Source organism: Aedes aegypti, chromosome 2 (assembly GCF_002204515.2).
Source record: "Aedes aegypti strain LVP_AGWG chromosome 2, AaegL5.0 Primary Assembly, whole genome shotgun sequence".
In the NCBI taxonomy this organism is placed as follows: Eukaryota; Metazoa; Arthropoda; class Insecta; order Diptera; family Culicidae; genus Aedes; species Aedes aegypti.
The window spans coordinates 15395218-15412568 of record NC_035108.1 but is presented as its reverse complement, the minus strand read 5'-3'; the positions used below and the strand labels follow the sequence as shown (position 1 = coordinate 15412568).

Sequence of the window (17351 nt, the reverse complement as noted above, 5' to 3'; positions counted from 1 at the left end):
AAAAAAAAAATAAAAAAAAATAAAGAATAATTACAATTTTTTCTCTCTCTTATGCAATTATGTAATTTGAGATTGATCTTTTTTTGATAAAAATCATTTGTTTGAATGTTTTAGTGCTACTCTCTAGGAAAATGTATAAAACGTATACGAAAAGTTTTGATTCTGGTTTTTGTTTTGATAGGTCCCACTTACCCCGGGTACAAACATATTTTGGGGTAAGATAGACCATCAAAAATTTCATATGAAATGAAAACAAAATACTGGTTTATCGTTAGCAGCTTGAAATAATACCTAAAATTGTAGCTTACAGATGGAAATTCGATTTATAACGCATTTATTTTTTGCGAGTCAATGTAAGACGTGAAACGTGTCACAATTTATCATGCAAGTTGAAAATGGCGCCGAACTGATAACTGTTACATGAACCACATGGTGATAAAAATAACAATATGTTTGTCATAGTATCTTTGTTTGTCATAGTATCTTCAACTTTCTAGAGGAATACCTCCATGAAAAACTTTTCCTAAGTAAGCTATGACGAAACGCCCCACTTACCCCGTATTCTCACTTGCCCCGGGGTACCTTAATTTAATCATATTACCACTGTCAAATGTTATACGGTCGAACGCGATTACCCAGGGGCTTGATAATCCGTGTTTCTATCATAAAAAATGGATCCGGGATCCAAAAGTTTTACGAATTATTTGTGTTAATTTAGATTGTAGAGATATTGCCACATATCCAAATAAAGTTTAATTTAGCGCCCATGAAGCTGTCTAAGTTATCCAAACGACCGATGGAAATGAATAGTACATAATCTGTACAAAAAATACTTTCAAGAAGACACATACTGATGCACTTGAAAGTTCCGTTCATTAATTTGTTTTAGACATATAAAATTACAGTATTTCTTGAACCTGGAATTATTTTTATAAAACCTGGAAAAAACCTGGAAATATCAGGGAATTTCATTTTGCTAAACGAGTAGACACCCTGGTAATAGTTAGAATTTAATAAGGATCCCTCCTGAAACACCAGAGTTCCAATCGTAATTATTAAAATTTCAATTGAGCGGCAACTAGCAATGCCGCGTCTGAGATGAGCGCGAACATGGGGAATTTGGATGAAAATGGCATGGTAACGCCCCCTGCGGTCAAGTCTGACTCCTGTACGCACATCTTTACATTAGTATCGTCTTTTTTTTTTTTTTTTCTTCTAAGCAATGGGGGGATAATCTGCTCAACAGACTCCGGACCGAGGTCCGGGAGTGTGGGGTTGGGGACCATTTACTACGTACAAGCAGTAAACAGGACTACACCCCCGACCCACTAAACCATTTCCATTGCCGCCAAACCCTTCGTCTCTCCGGGACCACCAAGAAGGCATTGCTTTGGAGAGGGGCTATTGCACATCGCATCCTCCAGGTTAGCTGCGTAGCCATGCAGCAACGAACATCGATGACACGCTTATGGGGGTCCACCAAGGTAGCATGCTGGCGCATTGCCAGCTTCCCGGGTGGTCCTCACCTCCCGTTGTCCGCTGAAGGCGGGCAGGGTCGACCACTAAGCCCGCGCCCAGCTGCACCGCAGGTATCAAGAACTGATACTGCGGGCTTCGCAATTTGACCTACTGAAGGCTCAGGCCCTATCAGCTAGCATCAGCTGGGATTGCTGACGAAGGGGCCTCCACCTGCCCCGAACAACCAGAGGCTCGTATCCACCCAGTAGGCCGGCGCCACGACAGCAGCGCTACCAGGATGTTCTCCCGCGGCCACTTAATCGCTGTAAGGGTCGATCTCGACCGTAGGGCACCGGTATGACCTACGTAGCCGACTGCGAACCCTTGGACCACCTGTTGATTAGCGTCTGCACTAGTCACTCCTCGAGTCCACACGCCACCTCCTTTGGAGTTCCGAGACGATGTGGGTGATAGCCGATGAAACGGCATTCCAGCCAAACTCGTCTGCACACATCCTCTGGACCAAATTGTCCGGAGTCGTGTCCCGACCGCATGTGGCAAACATGCGGTCACGCATTGTGCGGAAACGCGGGCACACGAACAAAACGTGTTCCGCCGTTTCCTCTAAACCTGCACAAACTGGACATTCGGGAGAACCCGCATGACCGAAACGGTGTAGATATTGTCTAAAGCATCCATGACCCGAAAGGACCTGTGTTAGGTGGAATGTTAGTTCCCCATGGCGCCTATTGACCCAGATATCTAACCTCGGAATCAACCTGTGAGTCCACACTCCCTTGGTGGAACTGTCCCACGCACGCTGCCATTTGACCATGGAGGTCGTTCTGGCAGTCCTGCGTATGCCTCTTGTGCCGCGCCTTTCGAAACACTCTATGTCTTCCATGATAAGGATACCAATAGGCATCATACCGGTGATGACACAAAGTGCATCGTGTGACACGGTACGGTACGCGCTCGCAACCCTCAGGCACATTAGCCTATAAGTACTCTCTAGCTTGCTACGGTAGCTATCGGTACTCAAAGCCGTGCCCCAAGCCGGGCCACCATACCTCAGTATGGACGAGGCGACACTGGCCAGAAGCTTACGCTTGCTGGCGTACACCGCAGAGCTATTGGACATCATCCGGGACAGTGCCACAATAGCTGTGGAGGCTCTCTTGCAGGCATAATCGACATGGCTACCGAAGGTATGCTTGTCGTCGATCATCACCCCCAAGTGTTTGACGGAGCGCTTCGAAGTGATTGTGCAGTCGCCTACACTGATCACCGCTTGCTGCACCGACTTTCGGTTGTTGACAACAACTGCCTCCGTTTTGTGGTGAGCCCATTCCAGTTTCCTGGAGCTCATCCACTCCTCCACAATTGCGATCGAGTGGGCTGCAGTCAATTCCACTTCTTCGATCGATTCACCGTAGACCTCCAGCGTAATATCGTCGGCAAAGCCAACGATGACCACACCCGCCGGGAATTTTAATCTCAACACCTCGTCGTACATGACATTCCATAACACCGGACCCAGGATGGAACCTTGCGGGACTCCTGAGGTTATGTGAAAGCACTTCCGACCCACCTCTGTGTCATAGACTAATACTCGATTCTGGAAGTAACTTCCGAGAATCTTATACAGGTACTCGGGTATCCCCAGACGCAGGAGCGCATCAGCAATAGCCGCCCAACTGGCACTATTAAATGCATTCCTTACATCCAGAGTCACTACTGCGCAGTAGCTAATACCCCTCCTCTTACGCTGGAGTGCTATCTCAGCGGTTTTCTTAACCGTCAGAATAGCGTCTACAGTGGACCTCCCTTTCCGGAAGCCGAACTGGTTGCCTGAGAGACCATTTACACCCTCGGTGTACCTCGACAGTCTGTTGAGGATGATCTTCTCGAGCACTTTCCCCACCGTGTCAATCAAGCATATTGGTCTATACGCCGACGGGTCACCGGGTGGTTTCCCCGCCTTTGGCAATAGTACCAGGCTCTGCCTCTTCCACGCATCTGGAAATACTCCCTCGTCCAGGCATATCTGCATAGTAGATCTGAACATACCGGGAGCCTCCAAAATTGCGACTTTGAGGGCCAGGTTTGGAACTCCGTCCGGACCTGGTGCCTTCCCCATGCTTAGGGATTTTGCAATCCCTACAAGTTCCTCATCAGTTACTCTATCCTCATCACCAGCCCCAATCCCCGGCTGTCCTACAAAAGGAGGCCATGGGCTAGGGTTGTGGCGCGGGAAGAGCCCCTCGATGATCCCCTCCAGCATCTGTGGAGACTGCTCCGTAGGAGCAATTGCACCTCTTGTCTTCGCCATTACGATCCTGTAGGCATCACCCCACGGGTTCGCGTTGGCGCTCTGACAGAGTCCCTCGAAGCAGGCCTTTTTGCTTGCCCTTATCTCGGACTTCAGCGCGACTTTGGCAGCGGTGAACACCCGTCGTTCTTCACGCTCCTGCTCGGTACGTGCTCGCTGCATCCGTCTCCTGGCCCGTAGGCAGGCACGGCGCAGGTTCGCAATAGCTTGAGTCCACCAGTATGTCGGTGGTCTCCCATTCCTAGGGTGGACTTTTCTAGGCATGGTCGCATCGCATGCACGCGTAAGCACCGCTACCAGTTCGTCCCCGCTTAGGCCGAGTAGGTTACGTTCACGGCGGAGCGCCTCCCTAAGTACTTCATCATTGAAGTACGATGTCTTCCACCTACGAGGGCTTGGCCTTGACCTAGCCGCTTCCTCAACCCGCTGCCTGCTGTTGTTGTAGTCGATACTGTAGCGAACCGCCAGGTGGTCGCTGTGAGTGTAGGCATCGTCTACCCTCCAGTTCGAACTACTCGTTAGGCCAGGACTACAAAAAGTAACGTCGATAATCGACTCCGCTCCGTTACGGCTGAAGGTACTTTTAGCACCAACATTAGCCAGATCGACATCTAGCACGGCCAGTGCCTCTAGCAGGATTTGACCTCGCTAGTTCGTGTGACGGCTTCCCCATTCCACGGCCCAGGCATTGAAGTCACCCGCTATTACAACTGGCCTTCGCCCTGTCAGCGCGGTCGTCATACAGTCCAGCATCTGCGTGAACCGCTCGGTCGACCAACTCGGAGGCGCATAGCAGCTACAGAAGAGGACCCCGTTTACCTTGGCGATCACGAAGCCCTCGTAGGTAGTAGACACCAACTGCTGGACCGGGTATTTACCCGTTGTCCATATCGCCGCCATTTTTCCGGATCCATCCACGACCCAGTTGCCGTTGCCGGCGGGTACTCGGTATGGGTCCGATATGATGGCGATGTCCGTCCCCCACTCAGCAACTGACTGGTACAGCAGTTGCTGAGCTGCGTCACAGTGGTTCAGGTTCAGCTGCGTTACCTGCACTGTGACTTTTCGTTGATGGCTCGTTTGAAGGTCGGGCACCTTGAGCCTCCCGTTGGGTGATTGTTGTTCACGGACTTGCCGGAACAAATCAAGCACTTGGGAGGGTTCTTGCAGCCTAGTGCCTTATGACCTTCCTCACCACAACGCCTGCACAACTTGGTCCTATCAGGGCCTTTACAGCCCCAGGACTTGTGTCCAGGTTCCCTGCACCTAAAGCAGATCACTGGTTGCTCATGTATGTTCAGTGAACATACTGACCAACCAACCTTGATCTTACCTACCTTAGCGGACTTATTTGCGTCTGCCACAGGTAGGTGTACTAAGGCCACCTGAGTACCTGCCGGACCTTTCCGTAGCTGAACGGCGGTGGTGGGCACCTGCACTTCGCACTGTTGCCGCAGTGCCGTGACGAGCTCTTCTGCGTCAGTGATCTCGTCAAGGTTCATCACCTTCAGAGTCACTGACTGCGTCAGAGCCCTCACTTCAACACCAGCGCCAAGGACCTCTTCCGCCAAACTTTTGTAGGCGGCGCCCTTGCGCTCCTTGTCGCGCTTAAGCTCGAGGATCATTTCACCTGTACGAGTGCGTCTGACACTGCGTACGTCGGCTCCTAGATCCGCAAGTATCGTCTGAAAAACATAATTTGAACAGCTCATACACAGTTTCCCTTCATATAATATGACAAATCCTATCAAAAACCTGATAAATTGGGGAATACGAGATACCTACCTGAGCGGTCAGTTTTATCCATGAACTCGCTTCTCTAGGCTTTTATCGCTTAGAAAACTTTATATCATTAGCTAATAGAGTAAAGTGGGGCAAAAGTTCGAGTGGGGCAAGAGTTTCTTTTTAAGATTTCTAGCTCAAATCAAATCAAAACTTAGAAATGTCATGGTGGTTCAAATGCTATTAAAGTATATGACTTTCACTCCAAATTTCATAAAAATCGATTTAGATTTGGAAAAAATATGGCTATTTGTTGTTTTTCGACGTAAATATTGTAATATTTGGTCAAACTTTCGATGCATGGAACCAATTGAAGATAAAATATTTTTCAATATTTTATGTAAGGGCGTTTCTAGGCCTATCATAAGGATGCTTTGACGTGTATTAGTTTTTCCATAAATAGTTGGAATCAATTTTTGGCCCATAGCGGGGCAAAAGTTCGAATCTGCGGGGCAAAAGTTCGACCCATGTATAAACCCACGGAAAATTTTTCAAATTTCCTAAAATCTACATATTATCTTCAAATTTAGCGAAATTTGCCTGATCGTGCGAAAAATGTCACAAAAATTTTACATTTTCACTTAGTTTTGCGAAAAACTGCTATTTTTAGTGTGTATTACAATTAACCCTGTTTTGGGCATTTTTTGATGAAAATTTAGTGTGTATTTTTCGGCAAACATAAGTTTACGGCTGGTATAAAGTATGCCTGGCATAAAAGTATTGATATTTTGTGTTTTAGCCAACGAACTTTTGCCCCACACTAGATTCGAACTCTTGCCCCACCGGTGGGGCAAAAGTTCGTTTAAGACAATCAATTTTGAAACTGTTATAACTAAAAATGGGTAAATATTTTGACACAAGTTTGTTCAGCAAAGTTATAGCCAATATGTTGAAGGTTCGCTGTATGGTATTTGTTTTGTTTCATCTGCTATTATTTTCCTGGAAACTTTGATTATACCACTAAGGTCGAACTTTTGCCCCACTTTACTCTAAACTGTTTCCCTGCGTTTAACATGATAAATGATATGGAAAAAATGATAAAATGGGGAATTCGTGTAAACTAAGTATGATACCGACCCGTGCGAACAGCTTAAAATACTGCGCTCACTTACTCAGACTGCTATCCCTTGAAAATGGTTTTTCAATAGCTCATAAACATTTACCCGATAATATGAGAAATCCTATCTAGAACCTGATAAATTGGACTATTCGGGTAAAATGAGCTTGATACCGATCCATGAGGTTTGTTTTAATTCGTATACTCTGTTTTCTAAGCTATTATCGCTTAGGAAACGTTAAGTCAATAGCTATTAAACGGTATCCTGCTTATAATATGAGAAATCATATGAAAAATCTATCGCTAGGTATAAATTGATGTAAAAGGGAAAAAATAGTATGGAACGAGCTAACCAATTAATCTACCATACCATTCACGATTTTCAAGTTGAACATCAGAATTGATCATCCTCCATGAACCAGAGTAAGTAAAACATAATGTGCTAAACGCTTTAACTTCTTGCTATTACGTCCCCAGTGGAACGGATCCTGGTTCTTCGCTTAGTTTGCTTTAAACACTTTTACAGTCATTTACTAAAAGCTTCCTTCCCCAAAGTTATATTCTGTATTCGTAAGTGTTAGCCACGATGATACTTATGGTAGTTGAAGTTGAGAAATCGAACAAATGTTAATTACGAAAAGATCCTAGACCGTTTAGCTCCCAACCCAGACACCTTTAGCATTACTTCACCTCGTACGATGTCACAATGCTAAGGAAGGCCCCAAAGGCTGAAGGCTAACCTAACATATTAATCTTCCGGTCGTCGCGCGGTTGACCATTGCAAAAAGAACCACGCTGCTCTTGTGTATAAAAAGCGAGGTTTTTTCAACTGTGTTGCATAAAATACAACAGCGCGACTACTGAACTGTTAAGAGTGTGTCAACGCCGTGTGCCAAGAATCCCAGTCCGTTCGAGGATCTTTTCGGGTTGTGGACTAGGCATAAAGTTACTAACTGTGTAAGTATCCACTGATTTCAGACACAGAGTCAAATGTAAACTGATACATGAGTTCTACTTTCTTAATTTGTATGTAAAATAAACGCGATTTGAATACCAAAAATAACGCCCTGCAACAAAAAAAAAAAAGAATACACCCAGGTTCACCCATTTCTACGCTAATCTCACTCAAGGCTGCTGTATCCTCCAAGCAAACAGGTCAATGCCACTTGATTCCAGCAGCAGTGCACCGACCTACTAGCATCCTCTCTATGGTGGCAAACATGTGCACATGAAACTTTGCATCGTTTCCCTTCCTGTACCCAACATACAACTATACGCTCTTATGTCACCCTTAGCAGCATCTGAGCGACCTAGTGAGGAGAAACAAGCATAGGCAGCAAATAATTTCCCCGGGTATTTTAAAATTTGACCTACATTTCCTTCCCTTCGCCAGTCGCTTCGGAGAAATCTCTTCGCGAGCAAATGAACGAGCTAGCATATGAATGACAGAAACGCAGATGATTTGTGGGGTATTCTCGAGGAACCCTTCGTTCTTGCAAAACTAGGTATGACGAGCGATGATCATGCGGTCGTGCTGCTGCGGCCACTTGTTCTCTTTCTCGTAATGTGCGGCTTTCCAGATGACGCGCGTCAAATTGGTCACGTTCTTCCGTGGCAGGCGACTACTACCGGTTGCATTCACCTTGACGTAGATAGATGCATCTACTTATCGTATACAGTACACTTACAGCCTGGCTGTGTATTTGTCTGTCAGGGTGAGCTTATCCCACCACCTTCAGAATTTTATGAATGGAAGAAAAGGGGTTGATTATATAAAAGCAAGCCTCCCACTTTTTCGGGCTCATTTACATTGCACAATGGTCGGGTCCATGCAAAGAAGCCACCAAAACTACTTAAAATGATTTTGCGATGTTAATATTTTTATTATTGTTAAAAACCCTAGTGTATTGTACTCTTATGATTCTTAGATACAATTGTACTAAAATTTAAATTTCTTTGAATTTTATGTCGGCAAATGAGCTAAAGTTTAAAGTTAAAAAAATATGACAACAAAGATACAAAATTCATATTTTAGGAATGACACCACACTAGAGTCTAACACGATCCTTCTAGTCTTCGAGCTTTCTGGCCATTGAGTATCTAGATACTTTGGCATAAAATATCTCAATTATACAATAAAAACATGGAATAGCTTATCTTAAGGCTCAAGAATCCATCATTCAATTATTACCAATTATACCAGTTTTTTTCGGTCAAAATCAAATGAAGACTCAAGAAAATATATCATTGCATTAAATATAGCAAGTGCAATCCAATGATAGATTTTCTTGAACATTACATCGATTTTGAGCAATAAAAAACTGGCTTTGAAAATTTGTAAAACGATGATCATTATATTTGTTTTGACCTGCTTTAGAAGAGTAAAACCACTGTCCATTGAACCGAGAAGTTGGTCTGCAAGCGGAATTTCATTTGAGAAAAGCCGTCCCAGGAGCCACTACACCGCCTCGCCCAGTCAGCCGATAGCAAATAATGTCATTGAAAAGGCAGAAGCAAAAATGTACCGAACAGAGCAGGAATTTCTTCGTGACGGCATGAATAGCGCTCGGAAGTGTTCCAGGCAGAGAATGGATTTCCCAAACAAGACCGCGTTGTCAACGTTGACATCGTTCGGTGTCCTGTCCTCCGGGGTGCGCTCCATATCTGCGAAGGACGATTATTTTCCGCTTGCGAGTTGCACTTTGGCCTTCTTAATTCCTCCAGGTGCTACTGTGCCATTTACGACCCGCTTTCTTCTGAATGGAATTATGATTCATTGGCAAATGTTGTGATAGCAGACGTAAGGATTTTCATTTTCCCAGACACGATGGAAGCACCTCAACTTGAAAGCAGCGAGCCAAGGGTTTGAAAAAAGTGTCGCTTTTATTCATTCCTCACCATGAAAAAGGATCTGGCGGGTGTTCCTTTTTTCCTTTGAGAGATGCGGCAAAGGGAAGGAGTGAGTGGATTAGGACCTTTTGTAATGCGAGATTCAACAAACGCTGTATACGCCCATATGATGCAGTAGCAGCTGGTGGAAAAGAGTTTTTTTTTGTTGGATACCTAACAGTACGAGCTGCAGTTTTGAGATAAGAGGGTCATGTTTCATTCAACCGTGAAAGAGAGGATCTTGACAATGACCTATATTGGGACGGGGGACTTGTGCTGGGCGTAATGGAACGGATTACTTGCAGGTAATACCTCAGGTTTGAGCTTGATCAGGACCAGTTTTCTATAACACTGAAGTTGTTATTAGAAGGGGAACTCTAAATTTAAATTGAGTAATAAATTATAATAATAAAGTTACAAAATCTTCTGGACCAACACACCATGTGTGTTATTCACTCACATAATAAAAAACCGATTTCGTGCTGATTTCTACTTAATTTTCTCAAACTTCGCGACACACAGATATGATTAGTATTGCATTGCTTTTTTTTATGTTTAATTTACTTTTCAAAAAGGAGAAGAAATTATCCCACGAGTAGGTTTTTTAACATCTGTGATGATTTGTTGGTCCAGAAGAGCTCGATTTTGTACAAATCATACTCAATTTTGTGTAACTTCGTTTAAGCGTGTACGACCATTATTGTTATAATATACACTACCCGTCATAAATACGGACTCACTAAAATAAGTATTGCAACACCCAGTTGAATATTGAATCACCCCCCAAAAAGTTTAGCATCACCTCAAAATAGGTAAATTTAAATTGCTATATCTCGAGATCCTTATGATTCGCAAAGAACGGATATTCAAAAAGTTGTTCAGCATATCAAGGACATTCGGAAAGCAAACAGTTTGGTTCGCAATTTTGCCGCTAGGTGGTGCTAGTGATCATGTAGAATTGAGCATTTCAAGCAAGTTCTGTCTTGTTTGCAAATTTCCAGACTCTCCACCCCATCCAATTTCCAAGGTGAAGAAACAATTCGCAAAATGTTGATATCGGCAGTCGTAATTGTCTGACCCTTTGAAAAGACATGTTCTGCTTCTTAAGATTTGAAATCGTGTTTTCGCTAAGTGTGCCTTGAATCTAACCACGTTGAGGTCTAACAATACGCGTATCTGACGAAGGATACAAACTCTAGTGGGATTAAAAGATATAGTGCTAAATTCGGTTTATCATTTATTTATAGGTATTCCACTAAACAGCTCGAAGATTTATTAGAGTGATTCCAAGCAACAGCACCAAAATTTGGTAAATTTTTTAATTCATTTTTTTCTATTGAGCTGAAACTTTGCACAGTTTTCCAGTTCCATCTAAATCGTCATTTTCCGATATCAAATCTTCAAGTTGAGTCACGACTAACTTTTCAAAAGGGTGTATGTGAAAATGGTTCAAAAATATTCAAAAAGCTGCACAGCAAAAACGGTTCGTTCGATTGTTAGACAACTAAAGAAACAAAGTTAGACAACTAAATAAAGATTCCAAAAAAAATACACACAGTAAAAAAAAAATTTTTTTGCATTAAAAAACATCATTTTTGACACAAAAACTCAAATATCTCAAAACCCTATCGGAATACCAACGTAATTTTTTGAGGGAAAAACGGTCCATTATATTAGCTATCTACCATAAAAATTTGGTGATGGTAAGCCAATAAACAAAAAAGTTATGACATTTCAAACATGTCACAATTTTCACATTTAGTAGAAAAAAAAATTTTTTTTCGGTGTAAATTATTACGGGAACCGCAGTTTGTTGCTGATTTTATTGTTAAAGGCCTCGCGTGAATTAAACAAGTCGTTTTCATGTATTCATTAGTATTATGTATATTATATGTATAAATATTATGTATATGTATAAATATTATATGTATATGTATATATGTATAAATTAAAATGAATTAACAGATTACACGAAAATAATTTTTTTTTTTACCAGGATATTTTTTTTAGAGTATGATCGATGAGTTTCTAAATGTTATATATAAACTTTAAAAGTTTTGGATTTGGGTATGCGTTATGAGATCATGAAAACATTTTATTAATACTTATTTATTTATTTATTGTTATTCAATTTTTTTACAATATCGAACACTTTTGCATCATTATCAGTACAGTTCGAGTATAGTTTTGCTTTAATTTTATTTTCTGACAATGGAATGAAACAGTGAAATTTTTGGGTTCCTTGGATCGTTTTCGCGTTATTATATCGCTCGCTGAGCTCTGATGCCGTTAATTCGTACTCTTCAGTAGTAGTAAAACAAAATGATAATTTTGTTAAATCTTCTTCTTTTCTGCGATTCGCCCAATCAAATAGTTCTTTTGCAGTTTTAATTGGATGCTCACGTTCTGTGGCTAAACTTGCTCTTGTGGCCATGCGCTTTATGGTTCCTCCAATAGCATCACAAGGACCTTTGCCATGTGACGTAGCAAAGAAATGCCATTCTGCATCAATTCCGTACTTTGATTTAAATTGACATAGGCTCGAAAAATTCTTACGGTTTTTGTACTGCGATGCTGCTCCATCAGACATGAAATATATCTTTCTGATTTCTTTATCCTTATCAACGCGTAAAAAGTTAATCATTTTGGCAATGAACAAATTTACAGATACTGAGTCGTGTCTTAAATCTTCGGAAATTACAATAAAACTAAAATGTTCAATTTGCGTACTTCCATTGAAATAAATAACGAATGGATGAATTGTAGCTTGTTGTACGTTCCAGTGATGGGACTGCACTTCATCTTGCAATACAAAGCTATAGTTTTCAGAAAAATCACAAATGACTAAAAATTCACCATCTTGTAATGTATTTTTCGTATTTTTTAAAAAGCGGGATTGCTCTGTTTTAATAAAGTCGTGAGGAATTAAACTTTCTAATTTCAAGCAAAAAAATGACACAAACTCATCTACAGGTTTTACAATAGTTTCTAGGTCACACCTATCCGTGGTCACCCATTGCTCAAATGATAACTGATCAATATAATTTTCTTCAAACTCAGCGAATAAAGTATTTTCCAATGATGAAGAATCTGGACAATCCGAACAAGATCGTAGATAGCAATTTGATGTTGTATTTTCACACAAAAGACTACCAGTTAACATTTTAATATCCTTTGATAAATTGATTCTTTTCAAACTATGTAAGATTAGGTTAATATTTTCGTGTGTTGTGCACACACAAACATTATGTGTTCCTGAATTGGATAGAAGCTTGCATTGCCTTGGACGAAGGTTTGCAAATGAGGAAAAACCTACCTTAATATTTAACTTAACTTTGTGGAGAAAACCAGCGCCGAGAAAACCGACCTGCTTTACGTATAGTAGATCACCTGGGTATAGACCCGCCTTGTTCTCTACGAGGTAAACTTTTTGCAGGTAACTAGTCGTATACCTGTATAGAAAACTTTTTTTGTAGCTTTTGTCTTCAATATTAGATTTCTTATAGGTTTCTTTTATTAAAAGGTTTCAACACTATTGAGAGAATTTTTCTTCAGTTACGTACAATAAAAAATATGACACTATCAAGACTTTAGATCACAACACTGGATCGCGTCTAACTTTCTAATAGATGCTATAATAGTTATGAATAATTAAATAAAATATCATGAAAACAACTTGTTAACCTCATGTGGTACCCTTAACAAAAAATTCAGCAACAAACTGCGGTCCTAAAAAAAATTAACAATGAAAAAAAAATAAATTTTTCTCTAAGTGTCAAATTTGTGAAATATTTGAAATGTCATAACTTTTTTTAATAAAATTATTAAAATTTTTATGGTAGATAGCTAATATAATGGACCGTTTTCCCTCAAAAAATTACGTTGGTATTCCGATAGGGTTTTGAGATATTTGAGTTTTTGTGGCAAAAATGATGTTTTTTAATGCAAAAAAAATTTTTTTTACTGTGTGTATTTTTTTTGGAATCTTTATTTTGTTGTCTAACTTTGTTTCTTTAGTTGTCTAACAATCGAACGAACCGTTTTTGCTGTGCAGCTTTTTGAATATCTTTGAACCATTTTCACATACACCCTTTTGAAAAGTTAGTCGTGACTCAACTTGAAGATTTGATATCGGAAAATGACGATTTAGATGGAACTGAAAAACTGTGCAAAGTTTCAGATATTTTTTTCAGTGTCAACCGGAATTAAATAATTTAAAAGAAACTAGACCTTAGAAGAGCATCAGTCATACGGATGGAAACACCAGACATACGGTCACGCTGAAATCATGATCGATTGGTGGGATCACTTGATCACATTTTCAGCACAGATTACCTACTGTTAGATTCTCTTCGAAATCCTATCTGTGCTTTTCAAAAATCAATGTATGGCTTCGTTTCATCTTAAGTTATTGACAGAAACATAATCTTGGTATTAATGAGCAAATTAACCAGATATTTTTTTCTGATGTACCGTCCAACTGAGACAGAGTCTGTTTGTCAGATTAGTGTGAGCACTTCCACAGCTCTCAACTAGCAGCTTTCTTTAACAACTGACTTTTATTGCATCCGTATATCGTGTTGGATGTACGAAGGTATCCTATGCTCTGGGAAGTCGAGAAAATTTCCATTACCAAAAGATCCATGGGACCAGCGGGATTCTCACAAATGATAATTTGTATGCACATGACATTGCTTATAATTCACTAACAAATAGATCGCAAATATTTTTGTTTGCCTTGAACCAGACCGATGTTGGTTATAATGTTCCCAAATTCCCCTTTTTCAAATTAAATCATCGGTTTTGTTTCGCAGAATATTAATCATTGCGTAAAATCCAGTCCGCCGGCTTGTGTATTTTTGGCACATCGCACAACTGGCCAACACACCAACCACACAGATCACCTGCATAAACCAAATTTGTATTCTGCTGGGGAACATTCCTTGACTGCGCTCGCGGGGTAGTAAACCGCACAAAACAATTGAGATTTCCATTTTGTGTCACTTTCTTTGCTCCGTCATGTTCTGTTCGATATTGTGTAGGGTAATTGTGCTGATTTTGGCCTACATTTCCATTCTTAGCAGGTTCATGAAGTACTAAATAATCGAAATATAAAATTGATCAGAAAATGTCTGCTTTGAATAAATCCGTATAGGATTACAAGGTGAAAAAAAATTGATTATTATCTCAGATTTTCTTCGACGAGGATGAGTATCTTAACAAAATTATAACAGCGTTAAAGTTTGAAAATATTCTGTCGGGTATTTTCTTTAATTTTTAGTCTTTTTGCCATACTAAATTCGTAATTCGATCATTACCTTACAAAATGTATGTGGAAATGTTCGCCGACAGAATATTTTTAACCTTATAATTACAAAACCTTAGCCCAAATAAAGGATGTTTTCGAAGAAATATCCTAAGTAGATGGAAGTTTTATTTTTATCAAGATTTTAACAGCATGAGTAAGTAAAATAGTTGCAAAAAGACACAATTGACATTATACCTTTAACTTGTTGCAAATCAACTACCGTTTCAGCTCAATGTTGAGGAAATGCCAAAGAATTCGCGACGGTAAAATTAGAACGACGCCTCTAGAGAGTTGAATCTAAACGAATCACTCCAAACGACGGACGGCCGTGCAGAATAACAAAACACAGTCCCAGATGGTTTTCGCATTCTTCTGTTGCTGATATTGACGGCTGCAGAAAGATTTGTGTAACCGACCGCGCGGCGTTGAGCTGGTTCGAACGAACAACATACACTCCCGTGCAAAAGTTTTGCACGGTGACTTGAATGACTATTTCATTGATTCTAAATAGTTTTCAGATTTTTCCGCCAAAGTATTGCAAAAGCTCTTCAATGAATATGAGATTATGGCTCTGATTCCGCATAGATTTAAAATTTTGATCAACTATGTTTTTTTGAAAAATGTTGCAACTTAAAAAAAAAGTTTAGTAAAAACAAATCACAAATTGTTTTGTTGAAATACATGTGGTACCTACAATGTATGATAAACTCATTGCCTTCCGAATAAGCCATAGAGAATTTGAAGCAAACGCGAAATTACATAAATATGAGCAAAACACTTTTGCATGGTTCTTAAGGGTTTACACCAAACTTTTGCACGGGAGTGTATAGGCCAAACCCCATCGATTTCGTTTATAAATCATGTTGGTTGGTGTCGCTGATTGAGGAAACGACCCCTTCACTTGCCATCGCTAGAAAATTGATGTTTTTTTTGCATTTCATTTTGCCACTTTTTCATCATTTGGTCGTCGCCGTCAATATCATCGTGATATGATTGGTATTTTATTGCTATCCAGCGAATATCTTTCCTTCGTCACATTTCCTTTGCGACCAGCAAGCTTCTGTGAGCTTCCGGATGATTGTGATGGGGGTTATTCACGCTCGCTTCTCACTGGCACCAATCGATCGTTATTATTTATTGTTACGACTATCAGAAACTAATGGCCGCTATTTCATCTCTTTTACTATTTCCAGACACTTGACTTCGATCGCGAAGGGCTGACTAAGCTGAAGAAGGCCGTTAAAGCAATACACAATTCAGGAAACAGTAAGTAGCGCTCAAACGAAGGGGTTTGATGATCAAATGTAGTGGTCCGTTTATGGAGTATGTCTAAATACTATGAGCTCAGTAGTTTCTTATGATAAGATTAGTGCTATGACGATCAAGTGCTTTGCGATCGTTTTTTTTTTGTTTCTTTATTAAGGTTAATTTTAGCACATTAACATACACCTGAAACTTTGCGATCATTTTTAAGAATTTCTTGGAGAAAAAATCTGTAGAGGAACCAAGACCAAATGCTTTACATAGATTAACCCTCTAATACCCAAATTTTTATTTTCGATTTAAGTATTATTTTTCGTTATCTAAAATCGTTCTAAACACGTTTTGGGCATTTATTTATTTTTATTCACAAATTTTTAAATTTTGGTTTCTGATTTTTATAATTTTTATTTTTGAACATCCCTAGCTTTTTCCATTTTTTCTTGAAGCCTTTTCTAGTTGTTTATTTTTGGCAATAATAAAAATTTAAATTGTTACGGTATTTTTAAAAATATTTAATTTTTATTTATTTTTCGTAGCGTATTTTATTTTCCGTGTGACTAACGGAAAAAACAGGTTTGAAATGATTTTAATACCACCAGGCTCATCGTTTGTGATAGGTTAATCGTAGAAAAATATAAAAGGTACGATTTTTTATATTACACGTTAAATGAAGCCCAGGCATTTGTAGGTTATATAAGAATGCAATTTTTCAAACAATTTCTAAAAATACAAAAAAGTTTCAAAAGTCATAAAAACTTTTCTTATATGCGTGTTATGAGTCAAGGTATAAGCCAAAAATAAAATCATTTTGATTTCCGAGCTACGAAAAAATACACAAAATTCCAAAGTGTACCCCGTCTAAAGGCGGGGTTGGGTATTAGAGGGTTAATTTGTGTTAGATTGACTTAAAATACTTTCATAGGCACCTTCCTATGAAAGTATTTCAACTGTAGTATTATAACTGTAGTAGCTGTAGCTCTTAAAAGGATTCCTGTTGAGGCCGCTGAAGGAGTTCTCTGGGTGGGTATTTCAGAAACAGTGTTTGAGTGACTTCTGTATATATTTTTCAAGTGATTAATATAGTTTTTTGTAGAGGTTCTTACGGAGGATTCCATTGATGAATTCCGGGTTTCCATAGGATCTTTTTTGTAAGTTACTGGCTCTCCAAGAGGGATTTTTGGAAGTATTTGTGAACTATTCCTTAAGAGTTATTAAAAATTAAGTTATTGTTAGAAACATTATTGGTGAAATCTTGACAAATT

General features: G+C 40.0%; 1 protein-coding gene across 7 annotated transcripts in view; it reads left to right on the top strand.

The window, feature by feature from the left end:
- The window catches only part of LOC5578220 (arf-GAP with SH3 domain, ANK repeat and PH domain-containing protein 2), a 122719-nt gene that overhangs the window by 75733 nt on the left and 29635 nt on the right, over positions 1-17351 (top strand). For all 7 annotated transcript variants that reach the window (XM_021839972.1, XM_021839971.1, XM_021839968.1 and 4 more), the window contains exon 3: positions 16020-16092. In XM_021839972.1, coding sequence (XP_021695664.1) covers positions 16020-16092 — 73 coding nt within the window. The remainder of the gene's footprint in view (positions 1-16019; positions 16093-17351) is intronic.